This window comes from Pithys albifrons, chromosome 12 (assembly GCF_047495875.1).
Source record: "Pithys albifrons albifrons isolate INPA30051 chromosome 12, PitAlb_v1, whole genome shotgun sequence".
NCBI lineage: Eukaryota > Metazoa > Chordata > Aves > Passeriformes > Thamnophilidae > Pithys > Pithys albifrons.
In genome coordinates, this window is record NC_092469.1 from 3,905,055 (window position 1) to 3,925,198 (window position 20,144).

At 43.1% G+C, this 20,144-nt stretch overlaps 2 protein-coding genes across 10 annotated transcripts in view; one reads left to right on the forward strand and one right to left on the reverse strand.

Annotated features, from left to right (window-relative positions):
- Positions 1–1,152: 1,152 nt before the first annotated feature.
- FAAP24 (FA core complex associated protein 24) lies at positions 1,153–5,126 on the reverse strand. 6 transcript variants are annotated; one of them, XM_071567380.1, is made up of 5 exons: positions 4,951–5,126; positions 3,773–4,145; positions 2,497–2,636; positions 2,054–2,206; positions 1,153–1,438 (listed from the first exon to the last, which is right to left on the reverse strand). In XM_071567380.1, exons 2-5 carry the CDS (start codon positions 3,882–3,884, stop codon positions 1,196–1,198), a joined length of 648 nt encoding a protein of 215 aa, XP_071423481.1. In that variant the 5' UTR covers positions 3,885–4,145; positions 4,951–5,126; the 3' UTR covers positions 1,153–1,195. The 6 variants fall into 6 exon arrangements, with proteins under 6 accessions (XP_071423481.1, XP_071423480.1, XP_071423482.1 ...); XM_071567379.1 differs by having other exon boundaries at positions 3,773–4,429; XM_071567381.1 differs by having other exon boundaries at positions 3,773–3,924; positions 4,889–5,126.
- A 225-nt stretch (positions 5,127–5,351) lies between these two features.
- The window catches only part of CEP89 (centrosomal protein 89), a 29,158-nt gene continuing 14,365 nt past the window's right edge, over positions 5,352–20,144 (forward strand). Inside the window, exons 1-12 of one of the 4 annotated variants that reach the window (XM_071567658.1) lie at positions 5,352–5,519; positions 7,905–8,011; positions 10,066–10,215; positions 11,490–11,691; positions 12,118–12,223; positions 13,121–13,152; positions 14,375–14,462; positions 15,785–16,003; positions 16,359–16,501; positions 16,836–16,886; positions 18,430–18,513; positions 18,859–18,966. In XM_071567658.1, the coding sequence (XP_071423759.1) occupies positions 5,481–5,519; positions 7,905–8,011; positions 10,066–10,215; positions 11,490–11,691; positions 12,118–12,223; positions 13,121–13,152; positions 14,375–14,462; positions 15,785–16,003; positions 16,359–16,501; positions 16,836–16,886; positions 18,430–18,513; positions 18,859–18,966 (1,329 nt within the window). In that variant the 5' untranslated portion in view covers positions 5,352–5,480. The remainder of the gene's footprint in view (positions 5,520–7,904; positions 8,012–10,065; positions 10,216–11,489; positions 11,692–12,117; positions 12,224–13,120; positions 13,153–14,374; positions 14,463–15,784; positions 16,004–16,358; positions 16,502–16,835; positions 16,887–18,429; positions 18,514–18,858; positions 18,967–20,144) is intronic. The other 3 variants (XM_071567660.1, XM_071567659.1, XM_071567661.1) reach the window with 3 other exon arrangements.

Sequence of the window (20,144 nt, forward strand, 5' to 3'; positions counted from 1 at the left end):
AACTGAACTCTATTCAATGCAGGGAGCAGATGGCCTTTTGATGCTGTAAAAAGTTTATTTGCCTTGCAACATAATAGCCACATGCAAAAAAAAAGTACCTTTTTCTGTACTTCTGGAAATTCTGATTGTTATTCCAAATGAAATATCTCTGTGTAAGTTACAGATATATTGATTCCACCCTTGGGATGAAAATACAAATAACAGGCCTGTCTGCTGCCCATTATAACTAACCAGGGCATGAGGTTGCTTACAGAGCAAGGCTCCCCCAAAAGAGAGTTGAAAATCCTACTCAGCTGCTTCCTGCTGCAAACCAAACCCCAAGCAGTGTGAAAGATGCTTTTTACACAATTCCTCAATAGATACATAAAGAAAAAGGCAATTTTACCCTTAGAAAATAGGGTAAGAATATAATTTAAAATTAAAATGTGAGATGTCAGGAAAACCAATCCTCTTTAAAAATAAATTTTCAGAACATTAACACTAGAACAGTATGCAATAGGAATTTTGTTCAAAGCCTCCCCTGTTATTTCCTTTACAGTGTAAATTACAGTATAATTAATGTTAAAGTTCTAACCAATATGTCAAAGTATATTGTAATTTATTATTAGTATCCCAACCTATATGCAAAAGGACAACATGAATTAACCAAGATTTTGGATATCAGACACAAGGGAATTAATTTGATATCACTCTGTGAAATGGGATAGGAACCAGAGAAATAAGTTAGTGTGAAGTCAAAGGACTTTCCAAAGGAACTCCACGAAGTTGTAAATCAAAGATATTACTATAAAGCAACCCCTGCTAACTTTTTTCAAGTGCTGTAACTCCTATTTCCAGTTACTGAGAAGGTAACACTGGGCACAAGGTGTTCTTCTGGAAGACAAAATTAAGCTTTTCAATTGTTTTTTTATGGATGCTGAAGAAGACAGCTGGCTGGTTTTTGTTCCAGGTAGAGGCAAAGCACTTTGCAGCCCTCTTTTTAAGGCAATTTTCACAGCTCAATCTCCATGAGCAGAGCAGCTCTAAAGAAACAGCAGCAGAGCCTGGACAATGAGTCAATATCCTCCAGTTGTTGCCAAGCATGATTATAAAAACTACCACAATATGTGCTTATCAACCCCAAAATTTTGTAATTCACAAGAAAACCAGACATACAGAAAGTCTTTATTTTGCACAATAGCACTACACACGCATGTCAGGAACATAAAAAGGCATAAATTTGTTGTGCTGCTGTTTGTCCAACCGCTTGCTCCAGCTCGCTGAGGGATGCGTTACAAAGGCGGTGGAGGCTTCCGAAGTGCTCCAGGAGAAGCAGAGCTTTTGTTTTCCCGACGCCCGGGATGTGCTGCACTGCCTGGAACGCCGCTGGCTCTGCCGGCGGAGGGCGCTGCTGGCGCAGGAAGGGGTTGGTGCCGTGCTCCCTGCTCTGCTCCCGCACCTGCGGCCAAACAGCCGTCAGAGACATCTCAGGAGCTCCACTTTCAGCTTCTAAAGTCGCTGCGTTCATCTCTAAACAGTCCAGTGCAGTCACTGGGAAGTTTTGAAAACCAACCCCCTCCTTATGTGTGCCCTTAGTACGGGTTTTGATGCAGTTCCCCACAAAGTCTCACTAGGAAACAGTTTCTTAATAGCAACCACAAATGAAAACAATTATTTTTGTCATCTTTTTGATGCAGAGAAAGGATAAAGAGAAACAACACAAGAACAGTTTCCTTAGAGAAAACAAAACCTCAGACTGGTTTTGACAGAGAACTTAAGTGAGGTTTGCCTGATGTCATCTGGTGGCACCTCAGTGCAAGGTCCCATGAAAAAAAAACAGGATCACATTCTTCAACTTTTTTTCCTTGTTTTCTTTGTTCCCAACTGAGCCCTCTTCCCACTGAACTAAACTACCACCCCACTGCTGCAGGATATTCATTCCTTACACTCACACAACGTTGTGCTCCTTCAGATCCCAGGTATTCTTTCTGAAATGAGTGATGATTGAGCCCCACCTGCTTTCCCACGTGTCCCACATTTTAATAAAGACTTGCCCACTAACACAGGAACTCACCAGCTGAGTAATGAGCTGAGCAGCTTCTCCTTGATTTGCCACAGGAAGCAACACCATTCCAAGTTCAAGCACCACAAATTTTTGTACTGCTAAGAAGTACTGATCACTTATCTGAGTTTTCTCTACAATTACAAGTCCCCTAAGATTGCTGGCCTGTATTGAAAGGAAAAAAAAGAAGAAAAGATCTTGTTAATGACAAGCTGATTGAAGGTAACAGAGTGAAATTCTTTCAAGTGTGGGCGGCCTGACACCAAATCAGAGGAAGAACGTTACTGAGGTTTAATGCAGCACCATCACAGCTTCAGAATTTTTCAGTTCTCAGGTGGAAATTATCTCAAAAGTTTAGCTCCACTAGAATTTAAAAATAACACAAGGAAAATGTTTTCAGAAGCATGGAATAAACAAATATTAGTTGAAAACTTTCATCTTTATTTAGCACTTACATTTCTAAACCTCACCAGTCTTCGTTTGAATTCATCCCCTGCAACCAAATCTGCTTCAGAAATGTATAAAATGCAAGTTCTGTTTGAAAGATGAAAGTCCACCAGTCCCAAACCATCTTCAAAGATGAGTCGAACTTTCCCTAAAGGTGAGATTGTTACAAGAAGAAGTACAGGAGTTAAAAAAGTTGTAACAATTACTGCACAGCACAACATCCCTCACGTGCCAGTAATTCTGGTCACTTCACAATGAACTTTATATTCTTTAAAAGCCTTTCTTCTCCTTAAGTAAAACTGAGCCAAGCAGTCCAAAGCATTGTGTGATGTCTTCAGTAATGCCAATTAACAGCACGTCCCAACTACAGATCTGTAAGTGCTGTAACTGCCCAGTAAACTCTGAACTTGAACAAAACTATCAGATGCTTTTCTGGGAGGATCATCCTAACTTAGTTTGCTGTGCCAACAGCTGATATCACAGTTTCAGTGTCCATGTAAATTCCAGGGAGTCCAGTGGAGATGCAGATCCACAAAGCCCCCCAGCAGCAGATTCTGCTGCTTCTCCACAGGGCTCTGCAACCACGAGAACATGACAGGGCTGACCACACAGATACAAGACAGAAAAACGTGGTTTTTCAGCCTGTTAACATGGTCTGCACCAAAAAAATGGTACCAATCAGGCACAGAGTAAAACAGTTCAGTTCTGGGCCCCTCAGTTCAGGCAAGAGATTGAGGGGCTGGAGCGGGGCCAGAGAAGAGCAACGAGGCTGGAGAAGGGACTGGAGCACAAGTGCTGTGGGGAGAGGCTGAAGGAGCTGGGGGTGTTTAGCCTGGAGAAGAGGAGGCTCAGAGGTGACCTCAGCACTGTCTGGAACTGCCTGAAGGGAAGTTCTGGCCAGGTGGGGGTTGGTCTCTTCTCCCAGGCACTCAGCAATAGGACAAGGGGGCACGATGGGCTCAAGCTCTGCCAGGGGAAATTGAAGTTGGAGATGAGAAAAAACTTCTTTGCAGAGAGAGTGCTCAGGCATTGGAATGGGCTGCCCAGAGAGGGGGTGGATTCCCCATCCCTGGAGGTTTTTAACCTGAGCTTGGCCTTGGCACTGAGTGCCATGATCTGGTAAAGGGACAGGAGTTGGACCAAGGGTTGGACTTGGTGATCTCAGAGGTCTTTTCCAACCCAGTTGATTCTACTATTCCATATTCCAGCCATTAACACTACTGGATGATAGAGGGCAATGCTTTACCTGAATTGTTTGTCCTCTTCCAATTTGTTTCTGCTTACCTTGCAGCCTTTGGGCTACCTCTGACCCTCTCCACTTCTCATTTCCAATCACATGCCCATAAGGGACAACTATAGACTCTGCTGTCACTGGGAAGTTTGTTTTTGTTGCCATCAGACCTCCTTTAAATCTTCCCCTCAGCAGCAGTTACACCCTAGAAGGAAATGTGGAAGGGATATTAACATATTTTACAAACCTGTTCCAAACTTATACATTTTAATCATAAACTTAAGATGTAGTATTGTGGAAGAGGCACCATCTCCTCCCCAAGATTCCTCACAGTTATGGTTGGCATATCAGACTCAGTGAGCAGCTCTGTTCACTCAAATACAAGCTGCTGGTTTGCAAATTCCACTTCAGCTTTAGCCACTCAATCTGAAAAACACTGGAATTAAAACACATGGACAGAGATAACCCCTCCACGGCCTCTCCCAGCCTTCACCCACCCTCCCTGGGAGAAACTCTGCTTGAATTGCAAAGCTGGTTCCAAAGGCACCTCCAGCCCTTCCAGCTCGTGGAAGTCTCCAGACAGATTATTAGAAGGCAGTTGCTGGAAAGGATTATTTTCAGGTCTGCCAAATTCTGACTTCAGGGGCAACTGGGAGCCTTGGAGGCCAAGGCACAATGTAGGGAGCAGCACCACAGAGGAGGCAGCACCACTGCAAACACAGAATCACTGAATGAGATGGGCTGGAAAAGCCCTCTGAGATCATCGAGTCCAACTTCTGCCCCAACAGCACCTTGTCAGCCAGACCATGGCACCAAGTGCCACATCCAGTCTCTTCTTAAACACCCCCAGGGATGGTGACACCACCACCTCCCTGGGCAGCCCATTCCAATGCCCAATCACTCTGTAAAGAATTTCCTCCTGATGTCCAACCTAAACCTGCCCTGGTGCAGATTAAGACTGTGCCCTCTTGTCCAACCGCTGGTTCCCTGGAAGAGACCGACCCCACCTGGCTCCACTCCTGTAACTCAGGAAGTTGTAGAGACCGATGAGGTCTCCCCTGAGCTGCCTCCTCCTCTCCAGGCTGAGCCCCCCCAGCTCCCTCCTCACAGCACTTGTGCTCCAGACCCTTCCCCAGCCTCGTTGCCCTTCTCTGGACACGCTGCAGCACCTCAAGATCCTTCCTGAACTGAGGGGTCCAGCAACGGACACAGCACCCAGGTGCGGCCTCACCAGTGCCGAGTCCAGGGGCAGAGTCACTGCCCTGGTCACAGACACGGCAACACAGACACCGAGGCACATCCCACGGCCGGGGCCGCCCTGAGGTGCGGGGAGAGGCCCCGATGTGCCCCTGTACCCTCGGCCCGTCCCTCACAGCCCTCCCGGCGCTCCCGCCACACGGACCCACCGCCCCGTCCCGCCGCGCGCGCCTGACTGACAGCGCCTTCCGCCAATCAGAAGCGAGTGCTCTTCGCCCGCGAGCGAATCAGAAGGCGGGGGGCGGGCGGTGCCCCGCCCACTGGCACGTTGCTATGGCCGGGCGGGGGGCGTGAGTAAGGCGCGCGCTGATTGGCGGAGCGCGAACTGCGGCGAATCCGCAGCGCTGTTGTTGCTGAGCGGGTGGCGGTGGGAGAAGCGTCCGACGCGCCGGGAGAGCGGCCGGAGCCGGCCCGGCCTGTCCCTCTCCGTGTCCCGGTCCCGGTCCCTGTCCTGTCCCTGTCCCCTCCCGGTCCCGGTCCCAGTCGCTGTCCTGTCCCGTCCCGATGACGTTCCTGTTCAAGAGAGGCCGCAGCGGCTCCTTCGTGAGTACCGCCCGCCCCGCGCGGGGCTGTATCGGAGGCAGCGGGAAGGGACAGGGCACTGGGCGGTGTGACAGAGCTGAAAATCGGGGAGAAAATAAACCCCAGGCAGGGACAAAAGATTTGCGGAGATTGGTGCGCTCTTTTCCCTCAGTCTCAGGCCTGCCCGGGGCCTCCGGAGGGCTGGAAACCTCCGGGCTGGATCCCGGGCTGGCACTGCAGCTCCTTCCCAACCTCCCTGCTTCCCTCCCTCTCTCCCTGCTTCCCTCCCTGCTTCCCTCCCTCCCTCCCTCCCTCCCTCCTCCACCACTCCCACCCTCCCACCCTCCCTCCCTCCCTCCCTCCCTCCCTCCACCCCTCCCTCCCTCCCTCCACCCCTCCCTCCTTCCCTCCCCTCCCTCCTTCCCTCCTCTCCCTCCCTCCTCCCCTCCCTCCCTGCTTCCCTCCCTGCTTCCCTCCCTCCCTCCCTCCCTGCTTCCCTCCCTCCCTCCCTCCCTCCCTCCCTCCCTGCTTCCCTCCCTCCCTGCTTCCCTCCCTCCCTCCCTCCCTCCCTCTCCCCCTCCCTCCCTCCCTCCCTCCCTCCCTCCCTCCCTCCCTCCCTCCCTCCCTCCCTCCCTCCCTCCCTCCCTCCCTCCCTCTCCCCCTCCCTCCCTCTCCCCCTCCCTCCCTTTCTCCCTCTCCCCCTCTCCCCCCTTCCCAAGGCTCGCCCAGACCATCCTCGATTGCACTTTCCCTGCTCTAAAGTGAACTGGTACAAGTTACTGCATTAATTTAGTGTTAAGAAGAACCCAACAGACTTTGCTGTAGTTGCTCTTGGTAACACTTAAGTGGTTCCAGTTCGAAGAGTGTTTTCCTCCAAGGGAAGGAACATCCTACTGGCCCTCGAGTTCAGGCTGCACAGCTGTGTCAGTTGTAGCAAACACCAGGATCTGCCTTCTCTTAGAGGGAAACGCTTCTCCAATTGTGTTAACTCTGAGGTGCTGACGTTGGCAGCTACAGGAAGGTCTGCTGGGCTCTTCTTAATTGTAAATGAATGTAATGAAAGCTCAGAGCAGCACAAGGTCACAGGTTGGCCCAATGGCGTGGGTGTTGCTTTCCAACACACTTGAACTAATTGAACTCTTTTATTACTGGAATTAAAATATTGCTCCTCTTGTTTTTATACTTTCCCGTGGGATGGCTCTTCCCTCCGGTGTGTTCCCTGCCAGTCACAGGGAGGAATCCCAGCTGGCAGCTTTTAGTAAACAAAGCAGTGAATACCAGACAGCCCTGCAGAGTTAAGGGGCAGTGCATTTGCAAGATCAGACTGAGTAAAAACAGTCCTTGTAATGCAGCATTTGATTATTTGATGTGCCTTCCTGTAAAGACAGAAGTATTTCCCAATTTGTCTCTTCATTCCCCTGGTGGAGAAGTGATTTAAAGAATAATTGAGGGCAAAAACCCAACTCTGTAGAAGAAATAGCAGGAACTTGGCCAGTTTTACTCAATTGAAAAGTGAAATCTATTCAAAGGTGATGGATTTTATTCTGGCATCATTTATTCTGATGCCCAGAGAGAGGACAAGAGGCAAAATGAGCTCAAATTCAAACACAGGTAACTCAACTCAAACGTGATCATGAAATACTGTGAGGTGGTTCATCACTGGACCAGACTGGAGAGACACAAGATGTGACTGGGCAGGATCCCCAGCAAACCTCTCTGGCTGACCCAGCTCTGAGCTGAAACCTGGACTAGATCAGAGCTCCCTTCCACCCTCAGCTGTTATTGGTTCTATTCACAGTACTCTTTGTAGGGAACTCTGCTCCCAGTTTTTCTGAGCTGGTACTTAATGTTATCCCTTTAAAAAAAATTACTGTGTTTGCTGCTAAAAAATTCACTATTTTATTTTTTTTAATTCAGGTTGAACCTTTGACTGCAGGACTCAGTGACAGGGGTTTTTTTTCATCTTCTACTGCTGTGACTGAGGGTTATTTCTGACTGACAGACTACAGAAGGAAGGGACTAATATTGTTACTCTGAAGCAGCATTCAAATATTTTGAAAGAAGTTACTTTCTAGTTCTATTTTTCATGTGTATATATAGAAAAAAAGATGGAGTGTGTTAAAATTCTGGTTTTGCAGATTGTGCTATAGTGGGTAGAGAACCTCCATTTGTGGTTTCCATGTAAATTACATTTCTAACTCTCATAAGAAGCTGTTCATACACATTAAAAGTGAAACTTGGAACCATTTCAAGCCTTCAGTTGACATTAATTGCATGTAACTGTTCTTCCTTTTTGTATTATTTTATTATTTTTATTTTCATTGGGTTTTTGTGCCTGTTCAGTTCTGTGTTTTTCACTGTGATCCTCAGGGTCCTTGCCAACTAATTTTATTTTAACTCGTTTAGAAGCACATAGCCCATGGCCTGGTCCCTGCTGCCTCCATAGCTCCCAAACCCGCCGTTCCCCGCACCCCTCCCCCTCGTAGTCCAAACCCTTCTCCAGAAAGGCCCAGGTATGTTCTCATTTGGTTTTGCTTTTCCTTCATCAAGTACTGTAACCTACTAGAAAAGCATGTTTAGAACAATCCCATGTCTGTAATATTTGCACAAACCTTTTCATAACTACCTGAAAGGATGTTGTAGCCAGGTGGGGGTTGGTCTCTTCTCTCAGACAACCAACAGTAGGACAAGGGGGCATATGAGGGTTGGTTTCTTGTAGCCTCGTTATGCTGAAAGAATCTGCAACTATATGGAACTTCTCCTGGTCCTGGATTATCAGTCCATTAACCCAGAAGTGTGTGCTCTCTGCTTACCCCGCCCATGTGGTCTCTGAGAGCCCCCAGAAAGGACACACAGGGACCGTCAGCGAAGGCAGGAACAAAGAGAGGGTTTAATCAGGGGTACAGGTTTATATGGACTTTGGAGGGAGACAAATTCACCAGTAAGGGACAAGAGGGAAGTCTGGATTTGTGCCAATAGGAGTAAGGGGATTTACATTCAATGGGAGGGGGTGACAGAAAATACGAGGCCACTGTCCTTCTCCCAGCCCCCTGACGTGGCAGGGGTTTATGGGAAGGGCAAGCAGTGACTATGCACTTTTTACATTTAGTACATTTAAACCACATTAAAAACATCAGTTGTTAAAGCATTCTCAGTGGCTGGTGTATTTTCTTCATCAGCCCATTTCTGACATGACATCTTCCAAGCCATGTGTTGAGAATGCATTGCCACAGGGGCAGAGGCTTGAGCTCTGCCAGGGGAAGTTTAGGTTGGATATGAGGAAGAAGTTCTTTGCAGAGAGAGTGCTCAGGCATTGGAATGAGCTGCCCAGAGAGGGGGTGGTTTCCCCATCCCTGGAGGTTTTTCAGCTGAGCTTGGCCGTGGCACTGAGTGCCATGATCTGGTAAAGGGACTGGAGTTGGACCAAGAGTTGGACTTGATGATCTTGGAGGTCTCTTCCAACCCAATCCATTCTATGATTCTATAAAAACAGTGTATTTTTAGGTGGGGCAGCTCCCCTCTCTTTGACTTTTTTCCCCCTCTCCTCAGCATGCTAAATACTTAGAGTGATAAGCATTAAGAATATGTGACTTATCTGAGTCAATTGAACTATTTAAAGTCAGGGTAATTTTTAATTTGGCTGCCACAGTAAACTGCAGAACTGCAGCAGCACCAGTGCTGTGAGTCAGGAAACCTTGGCTCATTAGAAAACTGTAAATTAAATGTTGCTACTGTGCCAGGGATTTAAAAAATGGGCTTGTAAAACCACATTGGATTTGATTTAGCAATATAGGCAAGTTACATAGAGAAAATTACAAATCTATTTTTCTTCTAAGTTGTAGTTTCTTACACTTTTTGTTCTGTGTTTTCTCTGTGTTTAGTTCAGTTCTGGTTGTTTCCTGTGGTCTTTCTACTGTCTGTAACATTCCTCCTTAATTCTAGTTAATTTCTTCTTCCTTTTGTTGTTGTCTTTCCTTTTACAGTCCTCACCATTTCTCTGCTTCAGTCTTAGCTCCTACTTGTTCCTCTTCATCACACCCTTCTCTGCACTCCATGGTGTCCCACAAACAGACCCTGCTGTCTCCTTAATGCTTGTCCTGCTGTGCCAACACTAATTAACAGCTTCAGAGTCATCAGCAAAAGTTCAGAGTAGGGAATAATGGAAAATAGGAGGCAAAATTGCAGGACTTAGAACACCTTTTCAGCATAACCCAGGTAGTATTGTTATGACTAAAGTGAATACTAAATTATTTAAATTATGTGACTGGATGTGAATTTTGGGACAGTAATTCAGAATATTCCATGATTTTCATGCATGTGATTTGGGAAAACCTCTAGGTATTGTACTTTACTCTTGGAAAGCTGCTTTACAATAGTTTGTCCCACTTTGTGCTTTACTTTGTGAGTCAGTAGTTTATAACCAGTCCTGTAGCATCCAGTGGTGTTTATGCTTGTTAACTGTGAATGTTTTGCTTTGCTTAAATAGTGAAGACATTTTGCAGAGGAAAATATGCAGAATGTGGAGCACAAGAAGGCATCAGCTTTGCTTGTTTCTGTTCTCTTGCAGGTCTGCTCTGGCAGCAGCAATCCTTGCCACAACACTCACAGGGCGCACTGTTGCTATTCCTCAGCCTCGGCACAGATCCCTCTCTGAAAGTGATTCCACCTCTGTGCAACAGGAAGGGTTTGAACCGTATGCAACAGCCACAGAGCTCAGGTTAGGGTAGTGTGGACTTTCTGGTTTGATCTCTTGGGTTAGGAATAGAATCTGCCCATGATACAGTTGTACCAAAATGCTACGGAAAACTCCTGCTTTTTAGTTAGAGCATGTGCTGGTTTAAAGGTAAACTGGCAGCAGAAATGAACCCAACACAAAAGGGATTATAAGTCAGAGTTACAATTTAATAACAATATCACAATAAATGCAATGGCATAAAGAGAAATTGGTTTTAACACATGAAACACAGAATTATAACCCAGCCCCCTGGGGCACAAAAGGTGTTTGGTGGCCCCTGTGCTGAGCCCCACGTGGTCCCGCCGAGTCCAAAGGAAAAGGAAAGGAAAAACCTGTTGGTGCAGATGATGGCACAGTCTGGTCAAGAGTGGGGGTCTCCTCCTGTCGAGGATCTGCTCCTCCTCTGGATCTGACGAATGGTCTCAAGTCCCCAAACCCCAAGATTCTCTCCCCTCAGGTGCAGGTGGGAGCCCTCAGTGCCTCCCCCAGGGCAGGGAGTTCCACACTGGGGGATCTGACTCTGGCAGTCAGGGGGTATTTTGGAATCGTTGCTGGCCCATAAGCAGAGCTGAGCCCTCAGGTGGGTGTGGAGGTGCCAAGGACTCCCTGCAGGGTAGTTCTCCCAGCTCCTCTGCCAGGCTTCTTTCCCAGCCAGCTCCCAGCCTGAGGGCTCAGGTGTGCCCTGGGCAGCTGCTGCCAATGGGCCATTGGGAACAGTTCCTGGGCAATGGCAGAGAGGGTTTAGAATGCACAGCTTTGGTCACACCCACACAGGGATAAACTGATCCCACCCGCTGAACTGGGACAAACATCATAAATTTGCTGTGAAGTGTCTACAATCCTTACTCCATTTCTTCTAAGTGATGTTGTCCATACCTTCTTCAGAGAGGCAGGCTTGGATTGTACAGCAGTCATAGATAAAATCATATTATCTTTGCCAAATGTTTATACAAAATGTGTTTAACTGAGTTAAATGGAGTAACATGAGAGATATTTCCTCCTGCCTCCTGGTAGAATTAGCAATCTTCTATCTCTAATCTGGTATTTTCTTTAAGATAGTGAGGACAAGATAATTCCAGTGTTAGTTGGCTGTTCAGAGCATACACATTCCTTGTTTACACCTGGTTTAGGTGTCTGCCTGTGGTGTTTGGACTTGTGTATATTTTAAGACTGATGGTTCTACTTTACTAGTGTTGCTTTTTTTTGAAGAATAAGCAGCAGAGCTGAAAGAATCATTAATTTGCTTTTACCTGCAGGTCCACCTGGAAACTTGATGGTTGTGACAGGTCTCCTGTGCAGTCTCTGGAAATATCAGGCAACTATGGTGAAGATGAGGACATGGACACCTACCTGTCAGATGCTGACAGAGAGGCAGAGTCCAGCTGTCAGAGCAGTGAGAAAAGGGAAGAAAGCTTTAGGACAGATGCCATCTATGCTGTTCCTTGCAAGAATAAAAAGGTAGGATTTTCAAATGGTAGGATTTTCAATACTTTTACCATGTTCTAATATATTAATGCACATTAAATATTTCTGATGCTTTATATTTTCTTCTTATTCTTCAGACATTTATTCAATATTTATTTCACATGCTTCTTTTTGTAATTAATTTACTCCTACATGAGTTAGGTAAGTTTGTTGGTTCTCAGAGATTCCCTATCTTTGATTATTATGAGCCTTTTCTTACTAGGAAAACATTGGTATTGTATATAATTATCATGCATAATTTAGTCTTGTAAAATGTCCAATAATTTATGTTGAGCACGGTAATTTCATAGCAGATGATTTGTTAAAAGCACCAGGATCTTCTAAATGGTGAAAGCTTAGTCAGTGGTTCAGTATTGTGCTAATGAGAACTTTTTAGAGGCTTGTCTTGTTTTTACATAGGAAGAGTTTCTACCATCACCCAGCCCTAAGGCCGACAAGAAAGAGGTTCCTTCCCATGAAACTGAGTCTCAGGTGGTGGTGGAGAAATCAAGTTTGGAAGTAGAAGGTAAATAAAGTTACTTTTACTTCCAAATGCCATACATTTTAATACCATTTAGAAAAATAAATGTTGAATAAAATGAATGTAATTCTCTATGATAATTGTATAACCCTTTTTTAAAAAGGTTATTAAAATGCTGCTATGTACTTAACAGTAATTTTTAGTAGTTAGAGAAAATAAAAAATATGCATAAGAGAGGATTGGTCTGTATTCACTGTGGGGTGACTTCCTAAACATCAACTATCAGCCAGTGTAAAAAGAGAGAGGTGGGGAAAAAAGGGCTGTGTGAACTCTGTCTAGTACAGTCACTCTCTACTATAAATCCAGTGAATCAATCCCATTTATGCTCTGGAACATTTTATTCATGTTGGATCCCAGCTTTTTTTTAGTAGTATTTTCAATGGAGTAATTTGAAAAGTTTTATAGAGAATAACATCCAGAAAGAAAGGGTTGCTTTGATGAAACCATTTGGGAAGAGAAGGCATCAAACTGAAAAGAATGGGATAAATACAGAATTTATAAATCCCTCTTCTGCTGCAGGTGTTGAACACTGTCAGAATTGCACTTGCTTTGCTCAGAGGTGCAACAGGAGTAAAGCCCAATAAAATCCATGAAAGTATTTCACTTGTCCTTTAGTCAAATTCTAATGGAAGCCAACAATATGGCATCATTTCTTCCACACTTGCATCTTTACAGTGTGAGGTAAAGTCTCACATCAGTGTCCCAGTGCACCATGAAAGAGATAATGGAAAGTTACTGATGTAATCTGTGCCTTGGGGAGGACTTCCTTGCATTTGTTTGCAGTGTTAATAGGTGTGCATACATACCCTTATGAACCCTTATAGTTTATGGACTTACAAGTAATTTTTGTTTTATTTGACTGAAAAATCTGTTTTTCTTTAGCAGAAGACCAACATCTTGGCTTGAATTTAAAGGTAAGACTTTATATAAAGGTTGATTTATGATGCATTTTGGAAAAAAAGGGTGTCATAAAGAGCTGATAGTTTGCAGTCACTTAGAAGAAAATTAACTGATTGCCACTAGGGAATCCTTTTGGAGTACAAGAACAGCTAATAATTCTTTTTGAAAAAACCAACTATATAGGTAAATATGCCATACAAAAGTTGGATTGTTTTTTCTTGTCTTCTGGTAATTCCCATGTGAAAGAAAGAAACTGGGAATGTGACACATCACAGTATAGCAAGAGAGAGCTCTTACTGGTAATTTTCAAATTCTGAGCCTGACTTGACCACGTTTTTCTATAGTTTTCCAACTGGGCCTGTCTGACTGCTTTCATAAGCTTGAAAAAGAATACCCACAAGTGTAGCTTCTCAGTTTCAACTTACTGGACTATTATTTACAGAAATTGTCAGTTCTATCATTGTTACAACTTTTTTTCTTCGAGTTCTTGACCACGTGTTTGGTTTTTTTTGAAACTGTTCATAAGTTTCCACTCATTTGGTCATTGTGTCCTTCAGTACCAACAGTGTGTTGAACTCTGTGGTAGCACATCCTTACAAAGCTTCACTGCTGTTCTACAGAAACATGGAGAAAGTCTCTGCATCAATCATGTTCACCTCAAGTAAATACTTTAGTGTAAATGAGCCTGTAGTTCTTTCCTGGTGAAAGAACCTCCTGGAAATGTAAAAATAGATACTTTTTTTTTTGTTACAGCAAAGCGAGAACAAAATTCATCAACTTTGAAGAACATTTTCCATTTTGATTTATTTGCTGATACCCAGTTAGGGACTGACAGTTCAAGTTCATGTCATGATTTTCTAGTCTCAAGTCTTATTTTACACCAACAAACAAGTGGGAATAATATCCATTCTGTTTGGTCAAGAAGCTTTATGTTTATGTGACTTTTAGGTCAGCCATAAAGAAACAGTTTTGAGAAGTTTCTGACAACTGAAAACAATACTGACAGTTTCTGGTATCCACAAGTGTCTGAAGTCAGTGATAAGTGACAAAATGATGTCAAGATGAGTGAGAAGTTGTGTATTACCAGCAGTGAATCCAGCCTTAAATTTTTTGGATTTATATAAAAGAAAGTCCTAAAGTTTTGTTTCTTAAGTTCTCCAGCAGGGATGCTCTTCAGAGAACTTAAGGAAGTGTAACTGTCAAAGCAAATTGTCTTATTTTTTGTTTCTCTGCTAGGAGGAAAAAGCAGTACCTGAAAATCTGATATGTGAAAAACCTCCACCCTCCCCAGGTCTGATATGTGAAAAACCTCCACCCTCCCCAGGTACTCTGGATTTTTCTGTGACTTTATTGCACATTTTCATTATGTGGATATAAAACACATTTTTCTGCTTGTATTTTTGTGTGTATGTGAAGGTGTTTTTCCTGTACAGGAGATGAACAATTTCAGAGTGCTCTGTGATATGTATCACACAACAGTCCCAGGCTTTTATTTTATGTTGTTTAGACTTGTTTTTATTTTCCAATCTGAGTGACTTTTGAAGTCTAAAGTAAAGGATTAATGAAGTTAAAGGCATCCTGGACCTCTCCAATGCCTTAAGTTTAATCTGCTCTAGGAGATGTGGTCATTACTAAGTATCCCATTGCAACTGAAATGGCAAACATGGATGAGATACATGGTCTGCCTCAGCTTGTTTGTGTTACTGCAGCATGTCACAAATTGCAGGCCCAGCACCTCTGAGCTGTGTGTGTGGCATGGGTGGGATGTGTGCCTGCCATGAGTTCATGGGGCTGTCCAAGTATCTTAGGCCTTCTCACAGGAATTTAACAGTGACCAGAAGTGCCTGAAATGTTACTAACCACATGAGGTTGTTGTGTGTCATCAGGGACAAGAGAGAGCTCTGTTGGCTTTCATATAGATCTTGTCCTGAGGAACTGTCCTGTACTGAGTTAAATTGATGCCTGGGTGCTGTTGGGTCATGCTGGCAAGGGGAAAATCCCAGCATTCATTTAATAGGTCAGCTGTTTACCCCATACAGATTGAAAGGAAAACTTGGAAGTGTGAGCCAGTATTACAACAATATAGCCACAATATATCCACAATCTTGCAGATGATCTAAAATGTTACTTTTGTAAGGTTTGTTAAGTAATTTCTGGTGAGTAACAGAGCATTGAAGGCCTTTGGTGGGAAGGAAGGTAAAGCTTTTATTATACAGGTGATTAAAATAAGGAGGGATCAAGAGGAGTTGGAGTTGGACCAAGGGTTGGACTTGATGATCTCGGAGGTCTTTTCCAACCCAATCCATTCTATGATTCTAGGACTGACTGCTCCATGCAGGCCACAAACACTTTGCTTACTGCAGTGGACATTTCTGACTCCTCCCTAAGAGAGAGATCTGATGACACTTTATTTCCCATTTATAGGAGGAATGTTTTCATGTGGGAGTTGCAGCCACTCCACAGCTCTCTCCAAATCTACTTCTTTTATTCTTTCTGGTCTTATCTTTTGGGATCCATGAGCTGATTTATATCTTATACAGTGTCACTCATACACAATGCCAATATTAGAAAAAATGGATTGTAATTTGCTGAAACTCATATTGGAGTCTAAATGCCATTTCAATACCTTGTACTGTGGCATTACAGATGTGTCTGTTCGGGCAAGGCAAGCGTGGGAACAAATGACTAAAGAGAAGTTCAGAGAACTAAAACAAGAAAACTGGTCCCTGAACAAGGCATGCCAGGCTGTGGTCCAGCAGTTCGAGGGAACAAAACAGCAAATGGAAGAACAGCAATTAAAGCTGAAGAAACTAGAACAAGAAAACAGAAGACTTAAAGAAGCTGTGGAGAAGTCCCATAGAGAAGGTGGGAGAAACATATAAGCTGTTCTGGAGCTGTCTTGTGTGATTTTGCTAATTTCTTATAACCTATTCCTGTAGTAGTAGGTTTCAAGGCATTGATTTAGGCAGAAGTAGTTTCCAAACTGTATTTTCTACATTTGTAGAAATTTTGTCAAGGAATACTTACATAATCATGAAAAAATGATGTGGGTTGTTGGGGTATTATTATTAGTTTTTCATAGGATTATTCCATAACAATATTTTCAGAGAAGTTCTCTCGTGGTTCCTATTGGATTTTCTTTTTCATTAGAATTAACACATTTTTGTGAACATTTCTTGAGTTTTGATTGAACTTTCTTGTTGGATATTTGTTTTAATAGAGGAGGCAGCAGAATTACTTTCTCTCAGACAACAAGCACAAGAACTGGTAGATGAAAATGATGCTTTGAAAATGGTGGTCCATCGTTTAAATGTAGAATTAAGTCGCTATCAAACTAAATTCAGATCATTGCCCCAGGAAGAGGTGAGAGTTTTGGTTCCTACTGAAATGTCCCATTTTCCATTATTTAATCTTTGAGGTTTTTATTTTCTCCAAATTTGCTACAAAGTCTACAAATTGCTTAGGCTTTTCCTGAAATTTAACATCAACATTTATCATTAAATCTAACTTTAAGAAGTCAGTTTTGTTCTCCTGCATTAGTAAGATACTGAACTTTTGACTTTGAGTGTGTATTACATATGCAACACATGTAATTAGAAACATAAACTTGTGTGGGGTCATAATTGTGGTTGCAGTGGATACTTGTTGCTGCTTCAAAAAGCATGACATTATGTCTTTTTTTTTAAATCTACTCTAGCATCTAAAGCTGAAAAGTTTACCCATGAAAGGACCACCACCACCATGGCTGGTAAGTCAAATAATATTGTCACTTAACCTGTTTATTCCTCTCTAAGTAAAGCAGTAGAAATTCTTTATTGGAAAGAAAATATTCAGAATGTTATTTACTTACTCTGCTGAACTATCACATACTAATAGAATATTATAAATATTCTATATACTGTATAAATATAAATAGAATATTTTTTTGTTGTGTAAAAAGATGTAGGGCAGAGTTTTGCAATGAATGTTTGAGGCTCCAGTTGGATAAACTGCAGACTGCACAGTCACAAACTCTGAACCACTGAAAAGTACTGTTAGCTGAGAGTCATAAATGCCATCTTCACTTAGAATTGGCTAGCATGTAGTTTGCTTCAAGGTCTTCCAAGGTCTGTTGCTTAATTGTTGATCTCCTTAACTTTTAATCTTCTGCTATTATTAAGATGATTCTAAAAGCAAACAGAGAAGAGCAATGAGGTTGGAGAAGGGACTGGAGCACAAGTGCTGTGGGGAGAGGCTGAGGGAGCTGGGGGTGTTCAGCCTGGAGAAGAGGAGGCTCAGAGGTGACCTCAGCACTGTCTGGAACTGCCTGAAGGGAAGTTCTGGCCAGGTGGGGGTTGGTCTCTTCTCCCAGGCACTCAGCAATAGGACAAGGGGGCACGATGGGCTCAAGCTCTGCCAGGGGAAATTGAAGCTGGAGAGCAGAAAAAACTTCTTTGCAGAGAGAGTGCTCAGGCATTGGAATGGGCTGCCCAGAGAGGGGGTGGATTCCCCATCCCTGGAGGTTTTTAACCTGAGCTTGGCCGTGGCACTGAGTGCCATGATCTGGTAAAGGGACTGGAGTTGGACCAAGGGTTGGACTTGATGATCTTGGAGGTCTTTTCCAACCCAATCCATTCTGTGATTCCGTGAATATTTCTGATGGTAGGAATGGCCATGGGTCCACCAATAGCCCATGAATTTCTGGCAAGGAGAAGTCAAATAGTCTGTGACATTGAATGCATTTGTAATGTGTAAAGGATTGCTCCTTGAAATGCTAATCAGATCTTACATTTTCCTTCCTCATTGTTGTTCAGAACTGTACAGAATAGGAAAACCCTCCTGCTCTCTCTTTCTAGCCATAATAGCCAGTAATCACATACGTATGTATTTAGTTCTAAAAATGCAGGTTTGAGAATGTAAAAATTCCTTTCCCACTTACTAATGAATATAGGATAATTTTTTGATTAGTAGTGTTCACTGTAGTGTTTCAGTTTGGTTTTGTATTCCTTTGCATCCACATTCTGCTGTTATAGTTACTCATAAGTTAGAGCTGCTTTTTAGAGAAGTATTTCCTTTCCAAAGCTTGCTCCTGACATGGTGCTGTGAAGTGTTTCTGCCATCCATGCATCTCATCTGCATCTCATCTGCATGTGCTGCTCTGCATGCTTGTATGAGTTCTGCACTTTTGTCTGCAAGTCATGTGTGAAACCCCTTAACAGCTTTTAAAACTATAGCAGGAGAAGTAAAAATGACAAATGAGATTATTGTTTATAATTAATTTATATTTATAGATTTTAAAATTTTCTTTTAAGTTGGATGTGAAGTATTTGTCACCTCTTCTGTTGGCATATGAAGACAGAATAAGAGAAAAGGAAGATTTTATTCTTGAACATGAAGTAAGTTGCCATTTAAAGAAAATATACACTAAAATGGAAATAAATTACTGAATTTCTAGAATTCAGTTTTTTAAATACATATTTTAAGGATCTACAACTTGTGACACAAATGTGGCACAAATCAAATGTCAGCATTATTTTAATCAATTATTATTAGATTAATGAAACAATTTAGAAATAAAACATGCAAATCTGAATCAGAGATGAGAGAGTACTGAGATAAAATGCTATTAAGGCAAAAATTGGAAGGCACCCAAGCATGTATCCTTACAAAGATTTTCATTGATGTAAAAAGTAAAACAAAATACCTCTAAAGAATGTTATGTGAAATCTTTGGTCTTCCAGGAGGATATGAAGAATTTTAAAGCACGAGTTGAAGAATTGGTGAAGGAGAATGAAGACCTGCATGAGCAATTAAATAAAAATAACTCTATTACCCCTACAGAATGGCAAGTTATATTACTAGAAATTAATTTAAAGTTACTAATTATTTTCCTTATTACATGCAAACTTTTAAGATTACAGATTTTAAGGAAATTTTTTTTTCCCCTCAAGCACATTGTTTTGCTGAAGAGTTAACAGGGTCACAATTGTCTTGATGGAACAGTGCTGATCTGCAATGCCTGGAATAAATTGGGAGTAAAGATTAAATATGAATGTGCAGTTTTGCACCTGGCCCACGTAATTCTGTCCCAGATATTGCAGGTTAAATACTTTCACAGTGTGCCAATGACATCAGTTTTCTACTAATATAAAATGGCAGTGGAATGTGGCATTAGAAGAGTTTGAACCTGCAGTTGTGGGACTCAGGGCAGTGTTGCTGGAACAATACCTGGGTATTCATTCACCACAAAGTGGAAATTGGAAGAGAATTCCTAACCAGAGCAGTGGGTTCTGGAGCATTCCCTGTGAGTGACCATAATAATTCTTGCTGCCCCCATGGCAGAGGAAGTGTCTGTGTGGAAGGGCTCAGAGGGCACAGGGTCTGCATGGGGAGCACTTTGACTCCGGCTGTCTCTGCCAGTCTGAAGTGTTTCTGCAGGTTCACCCAACAGCACAGACTGAGTCTCAGTGGGGGCTTCCTCGAGGCAGAATTGCAGGTGTTGGGTCTATATAGGTTTGGTTAAATAGGTTGTTATAAAAGTATCAAAAGTGTTGCACAGGTGCTTTATTAAAATACTCTGGATATTTTTGTATCCTTGACTGCTTATATACTGCCCCCAAGTTTCAAAACATTCCTTATACAGATGTTTCAGCTTCTTAAATACTCATTTTTTAACTTAACACCTTTGCTTTTAGTTCTGCCTCTCTCTAAATGAATGAGAGAAGGTCATAACTCTCTGAGCTGTTTCAGGCTCTCTGTAGTCTGGGAGCTGTTTTCTGAGGTTGGGTTCAGCCAGGCAAGGAAGCAATACCACCCTACCAAGCTTGGCTCTGTACCTTCAGTGGCTCTTCACACTCAGTCTTGTGCAGTGCTCCTTTATTTCTGTTGACATAACCACTCACAGGAATGCACTGTCAGCCATGTAAAGGAGTTGGTCTTCATTAATCCCTCTTTTATAGCACTTCTACAAGTTTTATTTCACAACAGAGCTGTGTGGTGTCAGGCTTAGCTGGGGCTGGGGGTGTAG

Bases quoted from the DNA above. Each gene is read 5' to 3' on its own strand.
- FAAP24 (XM_071567380.1), bottom strand. From the start codon at position 3,884: ATGGCAACAAAAACAAACTTCCCAGTGACAGCAGAGTCTATAGTTGTC. The intron at 2,637-3,772 runs GTAAGCAGAAAC...TCTCACCTTTAG, and splicing joins GGTAGCCCAAAGGCTGCAAG to GGAAAGTTCGACTCATCTTT. The intron at 1,439-2,053 runs GTGAGTTCCTGT...GTTTGGCCGCAG, and splicing joins CTCAGCTCATTACTCAGCTG to GTGCGGGAGCAGAGCAGGGA.